The sequence below is a fragment of the Hyposmocoma kahamanoa genome, unplaced genomic scaffold (assembly GCF_003589595.1).
Source record: "Hyposmocoma kahamanoa isolate Upper Pololo Valley unplaced genomic scaffold, ASM358959v1 63, whole genome shotgun sequence".
Classification (NCBI taxonomy): Eukaryota; Metazoa; Arthropoda; class Insecta; order Lepidoptera; family Cosmopterigidae; genus Hyposmocoma; species Hyposmocoma kahamanoa.
In genome coordinates, this window is record NW_020653851.1 from 17015256 (window position 1) to 17034112 (window position 18857).

At 34.9% G+C, this 18857-nt stretch overlaps 1 protein-coding gene across 2 annotated transcripts; it reads left to right on the forward strand.

The window, feature by feature from the left end:
• LOC113230149 lies at positions 1-18733 on the forward strand. Of its 2 annotated transcripts, none has more exons than XM_026463939.1 (4): positions 1-180; positions 14568-14781; positions 15732-16035; positions 18218-18733. In XM_026463939.1, the coding sequence occupies exons 1-4, from the start codon at positions 126-128 to the stop codon at positions 18407-18409; spliced, it is 765 nt and encodes a 254-aa protein (XP_026319724.1). In that variant the 5' UTR covers positions 1-125; the 3' UTR covers positions 18410-18733. The 2 variants fall into 2 exon arrangements, with proteins under 2 accessions (XP_026319724.1, XP_026319725.1); XM_026463940.1 differs by having other exon boundaries at positions 15846-16035.
• Positions 18734-18857: the final 124 nt, after the last annotated feature.

Sequence of the window (18857 nt, forward strand, 5' to 3'; positions counted from 1 at the left end):
CGGCGCACCGCACTATATATTCAGTATTCGTTGGAACCAGTCGTCTTCAAATTTGATTATTCAATTATCGATCAATTGAGTTAATTCGAAGATTTGAAGTTCAAGTGTTTTTCACAATTGCCGATATGAGGTGCCTTATGGTGTTAAGTGTGTTCGTTGCTGCACTTGGTTGGTGTTATGGTATGTTTAATTTTTGTTTGTATTTATTTCGTTAGTGTATAAAACAGTTCTCTTCAGCCGATTTAAATACATAAAAAGTAAATAGGAATAGCCTATATTCTATGTATGCACCAATAAAGAACGGTCAACAAACAATTTGTTACAAACGAACATTGATTGTTTATTTTAAACACTTTAAATTCACACCCTTGGGGTAACAAGGTCACATTTGCAAAAAGACATCTTTTCAGGAGAGAGTCTATGAATGAAATTGAAAATATAGGAAAGTTATAAAATTTCATATATACATAATTTGTTTCATTTAGTTCTTATTATTTTTATAACTTACATGTGATAAAAGTACTTTTGGCGCATGATCACATGTGGCTTTATTGTAATTATTTGAAAAAAAAAATCCCTTTTAAAAACCAAGTTTTTATCTCCCATTTTCCGAAAAACTTTTTTTTTTTTTTGAAAATTATTACTATTAAAATTTATCAGTTGCGTAAGAATGAGTTTTATGTGTACACATAAGAAGTATGATACTATTTTCCAATCTTCTTAAATACTTGTCGAATCTTCGCACAATTTTGAATTATATTTTGCACCATCAAAACAAATACCAAGAATGAAGTCAACTCGTTTAAGCTATAAACGTAAGTACCTTATAAAACTGATATTGCAACACAAACACGTATTAGTTGTATGGAAAACAAGCGTGAAAGAGAATTGTCAACAATTTCGTTTGAATATTTCAATAAACTTCTACATTGTACCAAGACAACTTCATCAAACACTTGATTTAGTTTTTTACTAGCCTAATTTTTTTTACTAGCACTGTTTCTTCCGAGTTACTTATGTATACGAAAGTGAGTGAAGGAATGAATACCTTTCTGCCCTTCTTATCATCATTAACGTAATCGACATTTTAGCGAAATAGAAAATATCTGGAATAAGCAACACGATCTCAACCCCCTGTATGCGTTTTTTTATATCTTATTTACTTTCAGTTTTATTGTTAAGGAAAATAGCGTAATTGATATTTTTCAGAGAAAAAACACCTTTAAGGTGCTAATATATCGAAAGTTACAAAATGCAAATGCATTGGTTATGACAAGGAGGACAGCTTTGTAATGTGAGCATACGGGTTTAACAATTGGTTATAGGTTTTGTCAATTGATTGGCTGTAATTTATTAACTCAAATTGTCATCCAAGGTAAAAAATAACACAATTCAATATAATCGTAGTGGCCAATGAAGAAACTCAATGCCAATGCCATTGCGTAGATTGAATGTAGGTATTAATTAGTTCATAGTTTAAAGTTTATAAGAATATTTTTTGATGCAAGACATTCTTTAAAGTGAGCCAGTGCTTATTCCATATAATAAAGTATCTATTTAGTGTAAAAGATTTACGTCCATTCTTAAAGTAATTATTTATATATATTTCATAATATTTACTTTCTATACGTGTTTAATTTTTCATCTCCATACCATTCTTGTCGATTCATTTAATTTATCAATTGAATTCTTGACTGAACAATAATGGTATTTGTACATCTTCTAACAATAGTTACAGAAAAGGAATTAATACTGACGTACTTTCGCATTTCATAATCAAAAAAGAAATTAATGAATGAGGAAAGCTTAATTAAATTACGTCATACCAAATGTAGCAGAACGAGAGATGAAATTAATATTAAGAAATTTTCAAATGAAACCAAAACCTTAAATCGGTTCGTAACAGGCAGTAAAAAAACCATTTCACAAAATATTGAAAGCCATGAAGTGATTCAAACCTGGAGAAATTGCATTTCAAATGCATGTCATGAAATAAAAAGTAAGTAAATAAAATACAAGTTGACGTAAAATCTTTAAAACAGAATGGGAAACTAGTTCCGAGGTATGCACTACTTAATTAATGCTTAACATAACCTAAATTTATCCTCCTAACATCCAGCAACTGCTACTACTAATGTAATTAAAATGTACAAAATATAATTACATGCGTCAGGCCCAAGTATATATACCCTCAGTTTGGTGTTAAAAACACATTTTTCTAGAATACATAGCGTCAAAAATCTGAATGCGATATTTTCATAATATACACTGGATATTTGCGTGATCGTAGGAATAAAGTTGTCTGGGTCTGAATCACTCAATACTTAATATCTTCGGAGCAACGGAATTCTCGCCCGAGTGGCATAGTTGTGCTGATGATGTTTGCGGGCAGGTGATTATCATAGCAACTCTAGTGACACTTTTACTTGGTTAGGTTAGAGACGTTGTGGGACACCTGATTTAAGGAGCTGTTTGCTGATTTAGTAACGTCCGTACACATGGGCGTTTACCTCGGAACCGGCACTCGATTACTAGAGGTTTCATCGAGTTATTTTTATACGTTTAAAGGTCCAAAGAACTTTAGGTCTTGTCTGTCCATAGGTCAGCTGTCACCATACCGGATATTTGGTAGTTGACTTTAGAGTCACTGACTTAGTGGTGGCAATTGCTAGTTGTGCAATGCATAATTTTGGACCGTTTTGCACCATGCACAATTTTGGGTTTATTACATTTGAAACAAGACGCAAAATGCGCGACTTAGATTTTTGAAGAAATTAGTCACTGGAGTTTGTAATCGTTCAGATTTATTAAGTAAAGTTCAGTTTAGCGCTCCAATTTGACCAGAGAGAAATAATAATAGGAAGTTGTTTTGCATTCCAAAACATCGTACTAATCTCAGATTACACTGTCTCCTCTCTCGGATATATGCACTTTACATGCAATATTACAATTCAGCGGATTTGGCAATATGTGTGTGAATTTACTTAAAAGACTTGTATTACACGAATAGTTATAGATTCTCTTTTCTCTCTTAATATGTATTTTTCATAGAATGTTAAAATTATGTAAAAAAAATAAACACATTATTGTGCACGTGGTGTTCTCCTCTAAGTAATGCGGCAATTGTATTTATGTTTTGTATAAATATCTTATTGTACTCATTGTTGGAGAACCAAATAAATAAATAACAGGAGGTGAGCGATCCAACAGCTCCGGTTCGCTCTTGACAATAGAGCACCGCGTATTCTCACTCACAACTTTTAAAAACCGGTTGAAGTCTGTGTCAACGGGCTGATCTGGGGTCAGGACCTGACTGATAAGGTCCCTGTGCAGGCTTGCTTACATAAGTAATAGTGTTTATCCCGAATAACCAAATGTTGCTAGGAAGGGCACTAAAAACAAAAATTTAAGTAAGTAGTACGCTATGGGACTGTCCATAAATCATTTCATGGATTGTCATATTATACTAGCACCACATATACAGTTTTGATTTTGCGTTAGGAAGTTCCTTTCAGTTCCTCCATCACATTTCCTTCGTGTTAGATCAGAGCGAAAAGAAGGTTGTTGACGCTTCGTGGAAAAAGAAGGCGGTGCAAGATTTATCGTCTGGATAATTACCTAACTAAATTGTACGATCACCAGTAAAGTAACTTAGTCACCAATAACTTATCACTATATAATGCCAATATTATTTTCGTTCTATTTATCCAACGTTTAAGATTAACATAGTATTTTAGTAATAATGGCATTGTTTCCAGTTCACCCACGCCACGCCATAATGGTGACTTTAGAAAACAGTCCTTTTGGGGAATACAGATTAAAGAGTAGACAGTAATAATTATAACTTTTTTATAAAAAAAAAACTGACCTCAAAAGTTCGTGAATTACATCTATTTGCCAAGTTTTATTGAGGTTGGTTACCGGAAAGTGCGCGAAACCGGAATCATACCCTAGTTTGCGACATTTAGAGGTGGAGTATTTTATTCAAATTTAAACGGGACCAACTGAGGTACACTCTTTCCAAAAACAGAATTATCAAAATCGGTTCACAAATACTGGAGTAATAGTATAACATACATACAAAAATAAAAAGTAGTATTTATCATAGTCATTGTAAATGCGCGACATCTCTTAACCTCACAGAAAAAAGGTATACAGATTTTTATGTAAGTCTTGTAATTGAAATGTGGCTTACAAGGTTTTGTAAGCCACATTTCAAAAGACCTAATCAGGTAACGTATAATACTGGAATTTTGCAAATTTTTATAAATTTACCCTAATTTCAATAAAAAAGAGTAGGAGATTCTCCTCGATATAACATTCCTCGAAATAAAAACAACCTTGTATAAACAACCTCTAAATTGAATATTGGTATATAAGCTCTAGATCTCATCTTACGTCAATAAAAATGCTTAATAAACTACCTAATTGAAACTACTAATTGAAATAAAGCGAGTATTTCCAGGATAAATTATAATTAACGTCTGCGTCTCTCGTTCCCATGTTGAGATGCCTGTCAAGGTGCATGAGTTAGTGTGTATAAGTATTATTCTAAGTATATTTTACAAAGCGTTAAGATTAGACATTAATTTATTCAACAAACTGTAAAGGACGATGTTGTTATTCGAGAAGACGTTTTATGATAAACAATGTTAAAATCGACCTTTTTAATGCTAATTTAGTAGACATACATCTATACGATGTGATGTTTTATTGTGTCTTAGAATATCTAACAAACTGCAAGCAAACTGTTGTATTCATAGCGTATAATTGAACGAACGTGAGTTTGACTTGACCAAAAGATAAAGGAAGAGTTCGCAGCCTTTGTACCCTAAGGCGACATCTGCAAACAAAAAACTTTTCAGTAGAGATACTCAAAGATTCTACGAATGAAATTAAATACGTGAGTTATAAAATTTCGCATTTTAAGTAATTTGTTTTATGTAGTGCGTATTGTTTTTATGATTTTCATGGGATAAAAGCAGTTTGTACATCACATATGTGGCTTTGCTATATCAAAGGTACAGGGTCAAGAGCACGTCAAGTTTGACACTTAAGACTTAAATCCAACTCTATGCCGCTTATGATAAGAACGGTCCAAAGTACAAAGTGTCAAGCTTGATGTGCTCTTGACAGTACGAGTTTATTTTTTAATTTATTTTAGGCTTTTTATAATAAAGAAGTAGTTATTTGTTATGCAAGGTTTCAAAGTTGTAATTTGACACGAGTGCTTGCATTGAAACCTGAGCAAGCGAAGGATACGAAGATTAAACCACTAGCGAAGCGAGATAACTTTGCTACCGAGCGAAACACTATAGCGAGGAAAATGTAAGAAAAACAGTTTAACTACTACACTTCAGTATTAAATGGTTTTAATAAACAAAATTAGTTATCGTTGTCAATTTAATGTCAACAATAATAAGAATAAAACATACCAATGGATTTATATTACATAAACAACGTACGACTAATCGTGTGGTTGAACATGTCATTATGTTTTTTTTTTCATCGAAAGAAAAGTTAGGTACACCACAGTCCATCGTCAAGTTCGAATTTAAAAAGCGTTTTTTCCACTCTAGCGTGGAAACAACGCTTTTGCGCGCATATTTCAGAGAAAGAAAGCCCTTCCGAGCTAGTGAGGTGAAAAATTTCTTATTCTATTACTCTCGACGAATGTGCTTATTTTACGTAGAGGCCGTATTCAACAACTACTGTTTAAAAAAATAAACAAAAATGTGATATCTCTTTCTACAATCGGATATTATTTAGGTGACTATATATTTATTTATTTAAAACTATATAAAACCGTATTTCACTAGTCAACAGATTGTAATTAATTCGCCAAAACAATCAAAAGTTTAGCCACGCCTATAAATTTGTCAAATTTTCAACCAATTAAGAAATAACAAAGGATTTACGACAACTAATAACTCGTTTGAATCGTGTATATTTATAATCATAGCCGAAATTTGGACATAGAGAATAAATCTTTTGGAAATAATCTTTCCATGCTAATTCTTTCTAAGGTTATTAGGTTTCTATTACTGTTGTTGGTGAAAGTTTATTGATACGTATTTGGTTTTGGTTTAATTAACATTTTAAAATATTCATGTTAATTAAAAGCTACTAATACTTATATATAGCGACTAATACTTATAATAATAAGCAACTAATCTGTTGGGATAAACAAAAAAAGGTAATCTAAACGCAGCTTAGAGATATGCTCTAAGGTGCGTAGTATAAAACCTATACAACTTTATAAAAAAGAGTCATATTGGACCTAATTCCTAATGAAGTGATAAGTCAGAGAACTTAGGGTCGAAACACAAAACTGCGATGTGCCACCGCATCGCAGAAATCCACGAGCTCGCACGACGCATCGCAAGAATTTGCGAATTGCTCCGTATCGCGCATTCCTGCGGTGTTAATCTTCTTTGTGTTTTCCTATATTTGCTTGTCAATCCCAACAGTGCAACACTCTTTTTAGGATCCCTGTCGCTACCTAGTTTAAAAAATACGTTTAGTACGGTTGACAACCGAAGGAAGGAATGATCACCCGAACCGTGGCAGAGAGACGCTTTGCCGTTTGAAATCGCATCGCAGCAATTCGTGTCGCAGTTTTTCGCATCGCGCTGATTCGCAGTTTTGTGTTTCGACCTTAAAGTGATCACCATAGCTCGCATCGCATAGCAAAATCAGTAAGCTTAAGTGGCAGTGGGCCGGATATGGCCGGACATGCTTGCATGAAGGGTGATGGCCGATGAAGCAGCCTTGTTATAGACGTTAAGGCAAACGTAGGACACCCTTTTTTTCGTGGGGAAATCCTCCTAGAATACCTCTCAGCCACGGGGGCAGCGGAGAGGTTATCTCCTCCTACCGGCTAAAACCCCACGGTGGCCTTCTCGGGTGCTCTAGTGGGAGGGATCCGGGATTGACAGCCACGGACAGACACCCAGAAGATAGTGGCCGGCAGCGGCTGGATGCGGGCGGCACAAAGGGTCTACTCTCGTTCCTTGTTCATTATCCGTCCGAAACAATTACAGTGAAATAATGAATATTCGACCAAGACAATCTGAAGTAAGAAGTTTCATTCGCATCATGCGTATTTAAATTTGGTAGCTATTACTTATTTCACAGTAATTCTTTCCGATGGATGTCGGATAGTGAATGGGAGTAAAACCCCCGGGACCGGGAGACTTGGCGTGCTCAGGGGAAGGCTTATGTCCAGTATTGGATGCGTGTAAGCTGAAGATGATGTTATTTTTATTTCAAATGTAAACAAATTACACTCGACATCATTCACTCCCTGTTAGGCGTATATTGTATACAGATCTTAAATACCTAATTTTCGACATAGGGGTATCATATTTAACACTTGATGTTTAAATAAATACTGTAAATAAATATTAGACAATCACATATGTTGTACTCATTCCAAAGGAAGTAACTAAAGCACTTGTGTTATAGAAATCGGAAACGATGACGATTACCACAAACACCCAGACCTGAGACAATATCGCCGGCCGGGGATCGAACCCGGGACCTCAGAAATGGCGACACCGTGAAAACCCACCCGACCACCGCGGTCTACAAAATGTTTGATTTCAAATTAGGAGTATGTTTACATTCACATTTATATTTACTTTTCATTGTTTTGACCTGCTAAAAGGCATTACAATGTGAAATAAATTACAAACTTTGTGATTACGGCATTCTTGATGTCATTCGCTAAGTAATATGTATTAATACTTACCTGTAAATATTTTTATTACCAAAAAAATATAGTTTCACACCATATATATATATATATTGTTTGGTAACGAACATTGACGATTGTAGAGTTTCCATTGCTTTGACAGCAGTAGAGACTTTAATTTCGCATGGCGATGAAAACTGATCGAATTGAAGTTAAGGACAGAGTTGCATATTCTAAAGGACTAAAATAAACTACCTGAAAAGGAACATTATGTCATATAGACATCCCTCGTTGTTGTTGTTGTTGTTGTGTGACCGTTTTCTTTATTACCATAAAATTAATCATAATCATAATTCATTTATTAGTGAGGAATCAGGTTGTATGGAAGTTGACATGTACAAAATAAACATAGTTTCACTGTGTATTGCCAAACATTAGGCGTACAAATATATTGAAGGTACTTATATTTTATAGTTTTATTATACACCTACTCACATGCACGTCAACATACTAAACCAAGTGTAACAAGTTTTTTAAATAGTGTATGTATAAGTGCGTGCACACTTGGATTTAGTAAGTCAGACAGTAATATAAACGCAGTTACATGAGTCAATTTTAATGGTAATAAGTATAAAATGTAATTAAATATGAAAATAATAAAAATATTAACGTTAAAATATATATATAAATGTCATATAGGAATTTGTAATTTAAAAATTCGAACACAGTATAGTAAATTTTATTTGTCAATAAGTTGTTTAATAGTTTTTTTAAATAGTATACAATACTTTCGTTAAATTATGGCAAATTTTTGGCGTCGTTACAAAAATATTCTTATGCATGAAGGTTACAAGCTTTCAAACAAAATTGGTCATAGCGTCTTAGAGTTTGCGTTAACGAGTGTGGGTGCATTAGATTCAATTATTAGATAAAAAACTGTATGGTACTAATTTCTCAACATTTTTTGTTTTTTTTTTTTGTGATAATAAGTAACGGAACGAACAAGTCGGGTGGTAAGCGACATGCCGGCCATTCAGAACTTTAAATCGAAAAGATCTGAGGGGCACTGCACTGTGCTCGTCACCCTGAGACGTAGGTTGACAAGTCCCGTTATGCATGCAATTTCACCAGCACCCATACCCTTCAAAACCGGAACGCAGTAATGCTCTGCTCTGCATAATTACTGCTTGGCGGCAGAAATAGGTAAGGTGGCAGTACTTCCTGGACGAATTCTTTCATAACGAGCTCTACTGGTACGAAAATACAATACAAACATATTCATATTCATTATTCCCATGTTATATTTGCTGATCTTAATTTCTTGTAGTTAGACAAATCAGCCCAACATAGACAGATAATCAACATGTTACAGTACCATGTTTGTAGGTAGGTGATTCCCCAAAGAAACAGTGTAGGTGATAATTGTTAGATTCAATAAAGAAAATTGATACAACAATGTTTGAATTGATTTAAAACACAAACTTTCCGCAATTAGTATAACGACTCAATGATGTCATGCTTTGGAAAATTGTTTCATATGGAACGATTATTATATTTCCGTTCAGACAACTAGTATTATGGCTTCTAATTTTAATGCAGTAAAACTTTATTTCAATTTGACGGAAATGTAATATCAGGTTATTTTTTATTTCATTTCAGCCGATCGCCTCGCACATTTTGTATAAGGAACATATAAATATGTATATATTACATTTTTTTTTATACCTGACAGGCAAATGACTCCACTCCACCTAATTGTTTTATTAGGACGCACAGTAGGTTTAAAGAGTCACTAGATTTCAATCACTTTGACATTCCTGTAGCACGTTTTTCAATATATTCCACCCTTGGTGTAATAACGCCGCATCTGCGAAGTGCCAACTTTTCAGGGAAAGCCTCAAAGATTTTGCGACCATTATTACTTCGATATCTTTTTATGCTTAATTAAGAGAGTCATAAAATTTCAAGTAGTTCGTATTATTTTTATGATTTTCATGTTCACATTCAGCACATGTAGCTTTATTATACTAATATTTATTACAAAGAAACGCATTTATTTGTGTTGTAATTAAATTCCATAACATCCGGTATATTTACTTCAATAACTAAAATTTATGTGTTTAAAAAAAACAGTCTAAGGAAAATGGTGGATTTTTGCAATTATGTAATAAAGGAAACATAGTTAGAAGGCAGAAACTCGAACTCGGTCTTAAACATGATTTTGTATAAAAAAAAACATAACCACTCTATAGCTGTCGTAAACAAATACATTTAATAGAAATAATTACTTCATACCAACATTGAATATGCATTTGTTAAGTCTTCTTTATCCATAATAATTTTAAAAACGAATATTTTATTCCAAACGTCCGCCACAGGAATATTGTTCAATATAGAAATAGATTAGAATAAGAAATAGAATATTGTTCTTATTGTTATCATCAGTACGACCCCCAGATGAAATAAGTCTGGACCTTTTGGTTATCTCTTGTACTTGCATTTAATATAATTTGAAGTAATATTGTAGAAAAAAATTAAATGTGGGTTAAACCACTTTTGCGCTGATAGTCTGAATTATTATTATCATATTAATTTCCTTTTTTTTCCTAATTGTATGTATTTGTGTGGCAATTAATGATACTATGGGAACACAAATGTTAATGTTGACAACTGTCGCTTCTAAATAGGTATTCTCACGAATAGAAAAAAATGGCGAGTTCTTGTGTTCACATTTTATCGTTCTGTAAAATGTAAATTTCATTGTGTCATCTGTAGCCTATTTAAACTCAAAATATTACCTTAGGCGCAGATTCATAATAATCAATGTTCACGCAAGCGTGTGCGAAACGTTAAATTACAACCACAAAATAAGACGGATATAGGAAGCCTATTCTTAGTTTTTACTTCAGTTTAAATGCGTTTTTCGCAAAGTTCAAAGACTTCCGATTGTCTAATGTGCAAAAAGTTCATTGTTCGTTGTAATATGGTTATAATCTAAAAAGAAATGAAATGTTATTTTAAACGCTTATTACTTCATTCTAAGCAGATTGTGTCTAGCGTTCATTCACTTACCAGACTAGGCAATCCCATACAGTATAAGCTGTTTTGATTTTTAAATATTTAATAACGACATGGTAGTGTGAAATTATGTAAATTACTTAACTGTATATAATGATCTTAAATATTAAAGTTCATGTCCAGAATCCAGAGAAAATGTTTTTGTTTTTCAGAGTGATATATGGCCGCAATGTTAGAATTCGTCAAATTGTTTTAACTCATCTAACTGCCAACACATTACATTTCCATTAGCATAATCATTAACTGTTCTTGGTCAAGTTTAACCATTTTAATTATACTAGTATATTATAGAGTCACGCATTTGGTCACGTGTTAGTGAGAATCAAACTACTGTAGAGTAATATGAGTCATAAGTTGCAAATAGAGTGAATCGATTTTAATGGTTGGTGGTAACGAGGTATTAACTGGTTTACACCCAATATCACAGCGAACTTGTAATGTATAACAATGCACGACATATAATTATTATGGTAAAGTCATAAAGGTGTCATACGGTAGAAATGCCTGCAACTTCTACACGATACGATAGAAACAAAAGAAAGTTGAAAATTATTATGTAAAACCTAATCTTTATTCCTTTGTGAGATTAAAAGCAGAATGAACATACATACATAGTGTCCCTCTTTTTCCAAACGACATATCATTTGGTACTTGGTACTTGGTGCAACGGGCTAGTATCCGCAACTCGACGACAAAGCGCCTATTTTGCGTGTGGTGGGTGCAGGGTCCTACTCGTGCCACCCAAGCTCCTCCAGGGATCTCAGCAGCCTCCTTGGTTTTCTGAAGACTTCGGGGAGCGACCTTGGCACTCCAAGGTATTTTGCCCTGTAGTTGGCCACGCCGGAGCACTGAAGTAGGATGTGCGCAGCCGTTTCCTCCCCCTCCATGCACGCTCTGCATAGAGGACTGTCTGTGATATCTAAATTGAAAAGGTGTTTATTGTATGGACCATGACCCGTTAGGGCGGCAGTTAGAGTGCGAAGCTCTTGCCTTTTAAGTTTAATTAGTATTTGAGATAGACTGGCATTGAGCGTTGGGAGTGCTTCCCTCGCCTGTCTACAAACCGTAAGGGTGGTCCATGTATTATTATGTGAAGATTTTGTACCTTTGTGTGTAGTTGTTCTGGACTATTGGCAGGGGAGGGGCACTATCGGTTCTGGTCCTACAGCGTCCGTCTCCGACCCTTTCCTGGCTAGTTCATCTGCTGCGTCATTGCCACGTGAGCCGCTGTGTCCTTTAATCCACTGACATATCACTAGACATAACATTTATATTGCCTAAATATATAAAAAAAACGCAGGTTATAATCATATTAGTTAGCCTTTCGGTAATTGGTTACTACAATACGGACTAAAGTTAGATTCAGTCACAAACATAAGATATAGGGTATAAAGCCCGACAGGGACAATGTGTTAATTAATTCGTTACAGTAACAACATATATAAGGCAGACATTACTTTTAAGTCGCAGGTTGTTTTGTCGAATATAACAATTACGCCATATTTTTTAGTGTAGACTGTGTTTGTTCATACTGACTCACACCCAGCCTTTTGTGATAGAGCCTTTTGAAATATATTTTCAGTTAAATTCGGACTTCTTCGGTGTGCAGTAAGTTTTTCGTTTTTCTTTTAATTAAAATTACTTATAAGTTCTGGTTTTTTTGTGGAGGTTACCGTACTGTGTTGATTCTTGTTGTGCGTTACGTATAACATAAAAATTAACCACATTTGTCGTACTCTTTAAGTAATAAACCCATATCAAAAGTACTTTTGTCTCTGATATTTTTATTATGAGAGCTCGACCTGTATTTTACCAGATCGAGACAGATTTTATTTTTATTTTTTTTTATTTCTTGAGACTTGTGAAAAGTAAATAAAGAACTAGGCACTGTTTTTTAACTTCTGGCTTCTTTACAATTTAACACCCAATTAAACCTGTCAAGCATGTTTTAGGCAAGTGTATCTTCTTATAATAACTTTATTGATCATCAGAGTAAACCAATAACAATTAAAATTGAAGCATTTTGTACCTTTAATACAAGAAAGTCACTTTTTTTGCGTCGTATTTATAGTCGCGACTATACGTCAACAGTGCTTTTATCACATGAAAATCATAAAAATAATACGAACTACATGAAACAAATTATGTATTTGTGAAATATTATAACTCTCCTATTTAAGTACAAGAAAGATATCGAATAATTTTTTTCGCAAAATCTTGAAACCTTCTGAACAATTGCCATTTTGCATATGTGGTCTTATTACCCGAAAGGTGTGACTATATTTCTTGTTTCACATACAAAAGGCAAAACTTAAACTAGGAAAATTGCTCAAGTTATGCATTTCAAACACACCCTTACTGTAATTATCGCTCAATGATGTGGGATTCCCATCAATCACAGATGCGCAGGATTTTTTGTCGACTACATCTTTTAATGGGGCTGACACGGAGTTTATTTTGACTAATGATGACAATTATTCTATTTCGTGCGATCAATAGATGCGATGTTTTGCTTACATGTCTGGTTTAATTGATTCATGTCTACAGAATGTGTAATTTTTTCATTGTTTGATTTATTAGAATTACGTTGTGTTTTTGTAGTAATGACAAGGTTGTTTCTTCTTTTTTCGAAGAACTAGTGGTTTATTTACATCAGACAACATCACACAAATAAAATTGTTCAAAGATACAGGTATACGTCTTTTCCTTGTGTGCTTTAGTTGAAGAGCACTTATATACATAAACATACGTATTGTTCGTGCATTACCTACTGCGCCCTGATGTCATCTGTAACTGTTTACTATAGGTTTCTACGACAGTATTTAATAATACCTAGGCATCCGTACGTGAAAGACTGACTAAAGACCAGTATAAAATTTCTAGAAAGTCATCGATATATATATATATCGTATATCATATATAGGTTTAATATAGTAACAACCTCGCAGGACTATAATCATGTGTGTTTTGTAGAAAGGGCAAAGCGCCATTTAGAAAAATTCTTCAGGGAAGCATGTTTTAGTTTTTCACGACTGTTTTAAAATAATTATGTCCTATTTGAGATTCAATTTTAAAGCTTAAACATAATTAAAACCAAAATTGGATTTTAAACCAGAACGTAAATATTTTAAAACAGTCGTTACAGCCCAAAACATGCTTCTCTGAAAATGCTTCTGAAATGGCGCTTTCGCCTTTTCCACAAAACACCGATATTAAAAACATCATAAACAACAACTTTTGTTCCATGACTTTTTACATACCATAATAAATTTACCAAAAATAAAGTTCTAAGTTTTTGATATATATACCTGACACTTTTTATTTATTTGATACTTATTATTTGATATATACCTATCTGACACTTTTTAGATCTTTTTAGGTAGTAAGTTCAAGTATGTAAGCATCCATCCCGACGACCCCTACTTCCATTCCTGTATTTTGCATCATACCGCAAAGTGTTAGGTATCACTGTTTGGAGCGGTCTATTTAAATATTTTTATATAGTTGTAGAAGTAGTAGTGGGAGTAGTAGTAGTAGTAGTTGAGTTTTACATGATGATTAATAAGCACGTCCTCTCGTTTTGAGAATTTTGATGGATTGATGACGGAACGAACCAACGTAAGAATAGTGGAATAAGGAATTATAGAACGTTAGAGAAATTTAAAATTTTAAAAGTAAGTGGCCAGGAACCAGTAAAGAGGCTCATAAAAAAGTTGACTATGAAGGAGGTCAGCATCGTCACAATATTGTACAAACAACCCTGTTAGTAATCATGAATCATTTATCTTTCCAGGAAAACCGGCACCTGCAGGAATAGGAGCGTTTGCGTACCAGGACTCATCAGGCAATAGGTACGGTGGTACTTACGGACTCCAGGACGGCAAAGCCTACAGTATCTCGGGAGACGACGTTACTTCCTTCAACTCTGACGGCGGTGTAAACAACTTCCAGAGCTTGGACTCTTTCTTCCCTGAGTACTTTAAAAACTTCGAGACTATTCTCCAAGAGTAAGAAATATTATCCTTTGAAGGATACGCAATGCAGTATGCTTGCGGTGATGGTTCTTAAGTGATTAGTTAAAACTGCTTTTTTTGTTAGGGTTGTTACAGGTGAAGGCAGTTAATAACACAATTTGACTAAATTTACTTTAAACCAATCTCATAAATACATGCCCCTTTATTTGGATTACGTATGAATCCAAAAGTTCCACAACCAAATAACCTTCATATTGGTTTGGATTTCTTTTTCCACACAGGCAGTACTTACTTAGGTACACCATTAGTAGATTTTAATAACACAGTAATCATGGTCATGACTTACGGAGTTGAGACGTGGACTATGACGGTCAATCTGGCTCCGAGAATACACGTCGCTAAGCTAGCTATGGAAAGGTCTATGCTGGGTATCTCGTTAAGGAACAAAGTCTGAAACGAAGTTATTCGGCATAAGACTAAAGTTGTGGACATCGTCCAGAAGTGTAGCAAGCTGAAGTGGCAGTGGGCTGCCCACATCCGACGCAGAACCGATGAGCGATGGAATAGACGGGTTCTCGAGTGAAGACCACGTCTTGGCAAATGAAATGTAGGACGTCCCCCTGCAAGTGGACCGACGATCTGAAGAAAGTCGCGTAGTGGTTGTATGCGGAAAACGTTTGATTGGGTACTATGGCGTACACTTGGGGAGGCTTATGTCCAGCAGCAGACTGCAATAGGCTGATGAATTGATTGAATAATACAGTAATGGCTCAGCATCCTGAAGTTAATTAGGCTTGCGAGATATTTCAACGGGCAAATTAACAAAGCACTGCGTTGCAACTCTTACACTTTCATATTGATTTTTACTTCTATTCATCTATTACTAAATCTATCATTTTTCCAGTAGCCTTCTTTGCAGCACATTAATTCTATTTATTAACTTTCCTCTTTGTGTGTTTGATGTACTACTTCTACTCTTCCAGGGCCTTTGCTGATCACATAGATCATCAACGAGTTGCGTTAGACGCAGCTAGAAAGGCATTCGACCTAACGTCGAATCGCGCTGGTTACGTACCTAATTTTGCCTTCGACTCTAGGTCCGGAGGTTTCGGTAACATACCTGACTTCGGAAATTTCGGCTTCGGCATGCCTATGGGAGGATCAGCCCCACCCTTCGGCTTTCCCATGGGGCCCATGGGACCCATGGGACCGAACAGTGCTTTCGCCAGTGCAATGGCTGGACCTGGATATAAGTCCCATAAAATTGCATTGAACCCAGCAAATCCGGTAAGTTTTTTTATTAAATTCTTTCTGTTCAGATATCGGTTTGGTTTTGTTTTTTTTATAATACCAAGTGACGGGACGAACAAGTCATGCGCCTGACGGTAAGCGACACGCCTATCCATAACAGTTGTAGTGCCGCTCAGAGCTTTAAATAGCAAAGATCTGAGGGGCACAGCCACAGCGCCCGTCACCCTGAAACATAAGTTGACAAGTTCCATGTGCCTGTAATTTCACCAGCACTCTTACCATTCAAAACCGGAACGCAGTAATGTTCACATGGCAAGGTGGCGGTACTTTACTGGACGAACTCTTTCACAAGCTCTACTGCTACTTACCTTAGTAAACTTAATGCTACTTGTTGAAGTAAAATTCAGTAGAAAACCCAAAATTAAATGATGTACCATTTAAAATGTATTGATCCCACTGGAAAACAGTACAAAACCAATTACTATAAATAAATATTACTTAGACGATAATGTTTATTCAAATAAACAGCAAATTAAGATTTTAACATAAATAGATAAGTATTAAAACTAGCAATTATAGCACAAACAATATTGTAAACGCACATCTGTAGGTGATGTAGACCTTATAATCATGACTTAGACCGATAAGATCGTGTATACAATATAAACATAGCACTGCATAGTAAGTACAAAAAAAGAATTGTTCGCTACTATAATTACGTAGATATTAGGGTTTAAAGTATGAAATTGCCGTTTTATTGCAATCGGTTCTTTGAATTTTCATAGAATCTTCATGGTTTGAGGTTTTCGAATGAAACTTTTTTCAAATGGTTTCTGGGATTTTTTTTTAAATTTGTAACATTTGAATATCGACTTTCAATTGTTTTTGTTGTTCAATTTAGACTAGAAAGATGGATACTGCGAAAATTCGAGTGATTTTTGAATACGAGTTCCGACGCGGAACTAACGCGGCAGAAACAGCCCGCAATATCAATGCTGCGTTTGGAGAGGGGTCTACTAATGAACGCACCGTGCGATTTTGGTTTAAACGCTTTCGTGATGGAAATTTCCCACCGCTTGACCGCCCACACAGGTGAATAACGATGAATTAAGAGAGATAGTGGAAGCCGATCCTAGTCAAACTACCCAGGAATTAGCGGCATGGTTTAACGTTACCTTACCCACAATATTGACTCACTTACGTCAAATCAATAAAATTAAAAAATACGAGAAATGGGTGCCTCATGATTTGACTGATCTGCAGAAAGAAACGCGTGTTGAAACTTGTGTTGCCTTGTTGAACCGGTACAGAAATGAAGGAATATTGGATCGAATTGTAACATGTGATGAAAAGTGGATTCTTTATGATAACCGGAAAAGAAAAATGCAATGGCTGACCCCAGGTCAAATGCCACAACAGTGTCCTAAAGCAAAACTTACCAATAAAAAGGTAATGGTAACTGTTTGGTGGTCTCAGCATGGTGTTATTCACTATAGTTTTCTCCGATCTGGTCAAGCAATAACGGCAGATGTCTATTGTGCCGAACTCCGAACCATGTTGACAAAACTAGCAGTAAAACAGCCCCGACTCATGAATCGATCTTCACCATTATTGCTCCACGACAACGCGAGACCTCACACAGCACGAGAAACCATTTTGACCCTTCAGGAACTGCAGTTAGAAACCATTCGTCATCCTCCGTATTCACCAGACCTTGCTCCAACGGACTACCATTTTTTTCGTGATTTGGACAATTATCTACGTGACAAGAAGTTTTCTTCCCAGGAGGCAGTACAAAATGCTTTCACACAGTTTGTGCAGTCTAGATCGTCGCAGTTCTATCGCAAAGGCATTAATAACCTTCCCATTAGATGGCAGCAATGTATAGATAATAATGGCAACTATTTTGATTAAATAAATTTGTTAAAAATTTAAAAAATAAACAATTTAGATTTTCAGTACAAATCGGCAATTTCATACTTTAACCCCTATTATTACAATTCTGAATAATTAAATAACTAGGTACGCAAAACATCCAAATTTTGTTTTAGGGAACCTGATTAAAGATGAAAGACATTAAAATCTAGATGTACAGAATGTTTACATAATGCAAGCTTTATGACCTTTAAGAGAGTGCTTTATTGGGCACTCGAAAGGCAAGCTCTAAAGTGAGAAAAATTGTAAAAACTCTACAATCTATTTATTATAATTCTTTCAGCGCAAGCCCAATGTGGACGTGACACGAATGTCGGATGCGGGAAGAAATGGCGGCAGGCAATTTTATAGCGTCTCCAGCTCCTCGTACTCCTCGTCTGCCAATTTGAATGGTCAACAGGTGAACGACAGGGGCGGTGAGACCATTATCAACGATAACGGCGTTATCAGCAGATACAGTCTTAAAGATAACTGATTTAAATGACAACATGCTTGATGAAAATATACTAATAATTTCTATTTTTTTTTACCATTTAGATTGTTTAAGAATTTTTATGTATTCATTTAAAACATTTGCAAACAAATGAATCGTTATTTTACATGTAAAAGTGCTGGATCTAGTTTGAAAACCAATGCAAGCATCTGGTTTACTTTAAAAGTATTTTCTCTTGAATGTTACGTGTATTCAAGTAAGCAAAAATAAATAAAGCATGGATCTCAAATAGCGTGACGTTTCATTATCATCATGGTGATGAAACAAACAAAACAATAATGATTCCAAATTTACCTGTGAATTAAAATATAAGAAAACTACTACATTCGTTTGCTTTTCATCCTCCGATGAGAAAAAAAGAGGGGAGTTATAAGCTTGAAGCCTGTGTCTATGTCTCTGTTTTTCTATAATGTCTACTATGGCATCGTGG

Bases quoted from the DNA above. Each gene is read 5' to 3' on its own strand.
- LOC113230149 (XM_026463939.1), top strand. From the start codon at position 126: ATGAGGTGCCTTATGGTGTTAAGTGTGTTCGTTGCTGCACTTGGTTGG. The intron at 181-14,567 runs GTATGTTTAATT...TTATCTTTCCAG, and splicing joins TGCACTTGGTTGGTGTTATG to GAAAACCGGCACCTGCAGGA. The intron at 16,036-18,217 runs GTAAGTTTTTTT...TAATTCTTTCAG, and splicing joins CATTGAACCCAGCAAATCCG to CGCAAGCCCAATGTGGACGT.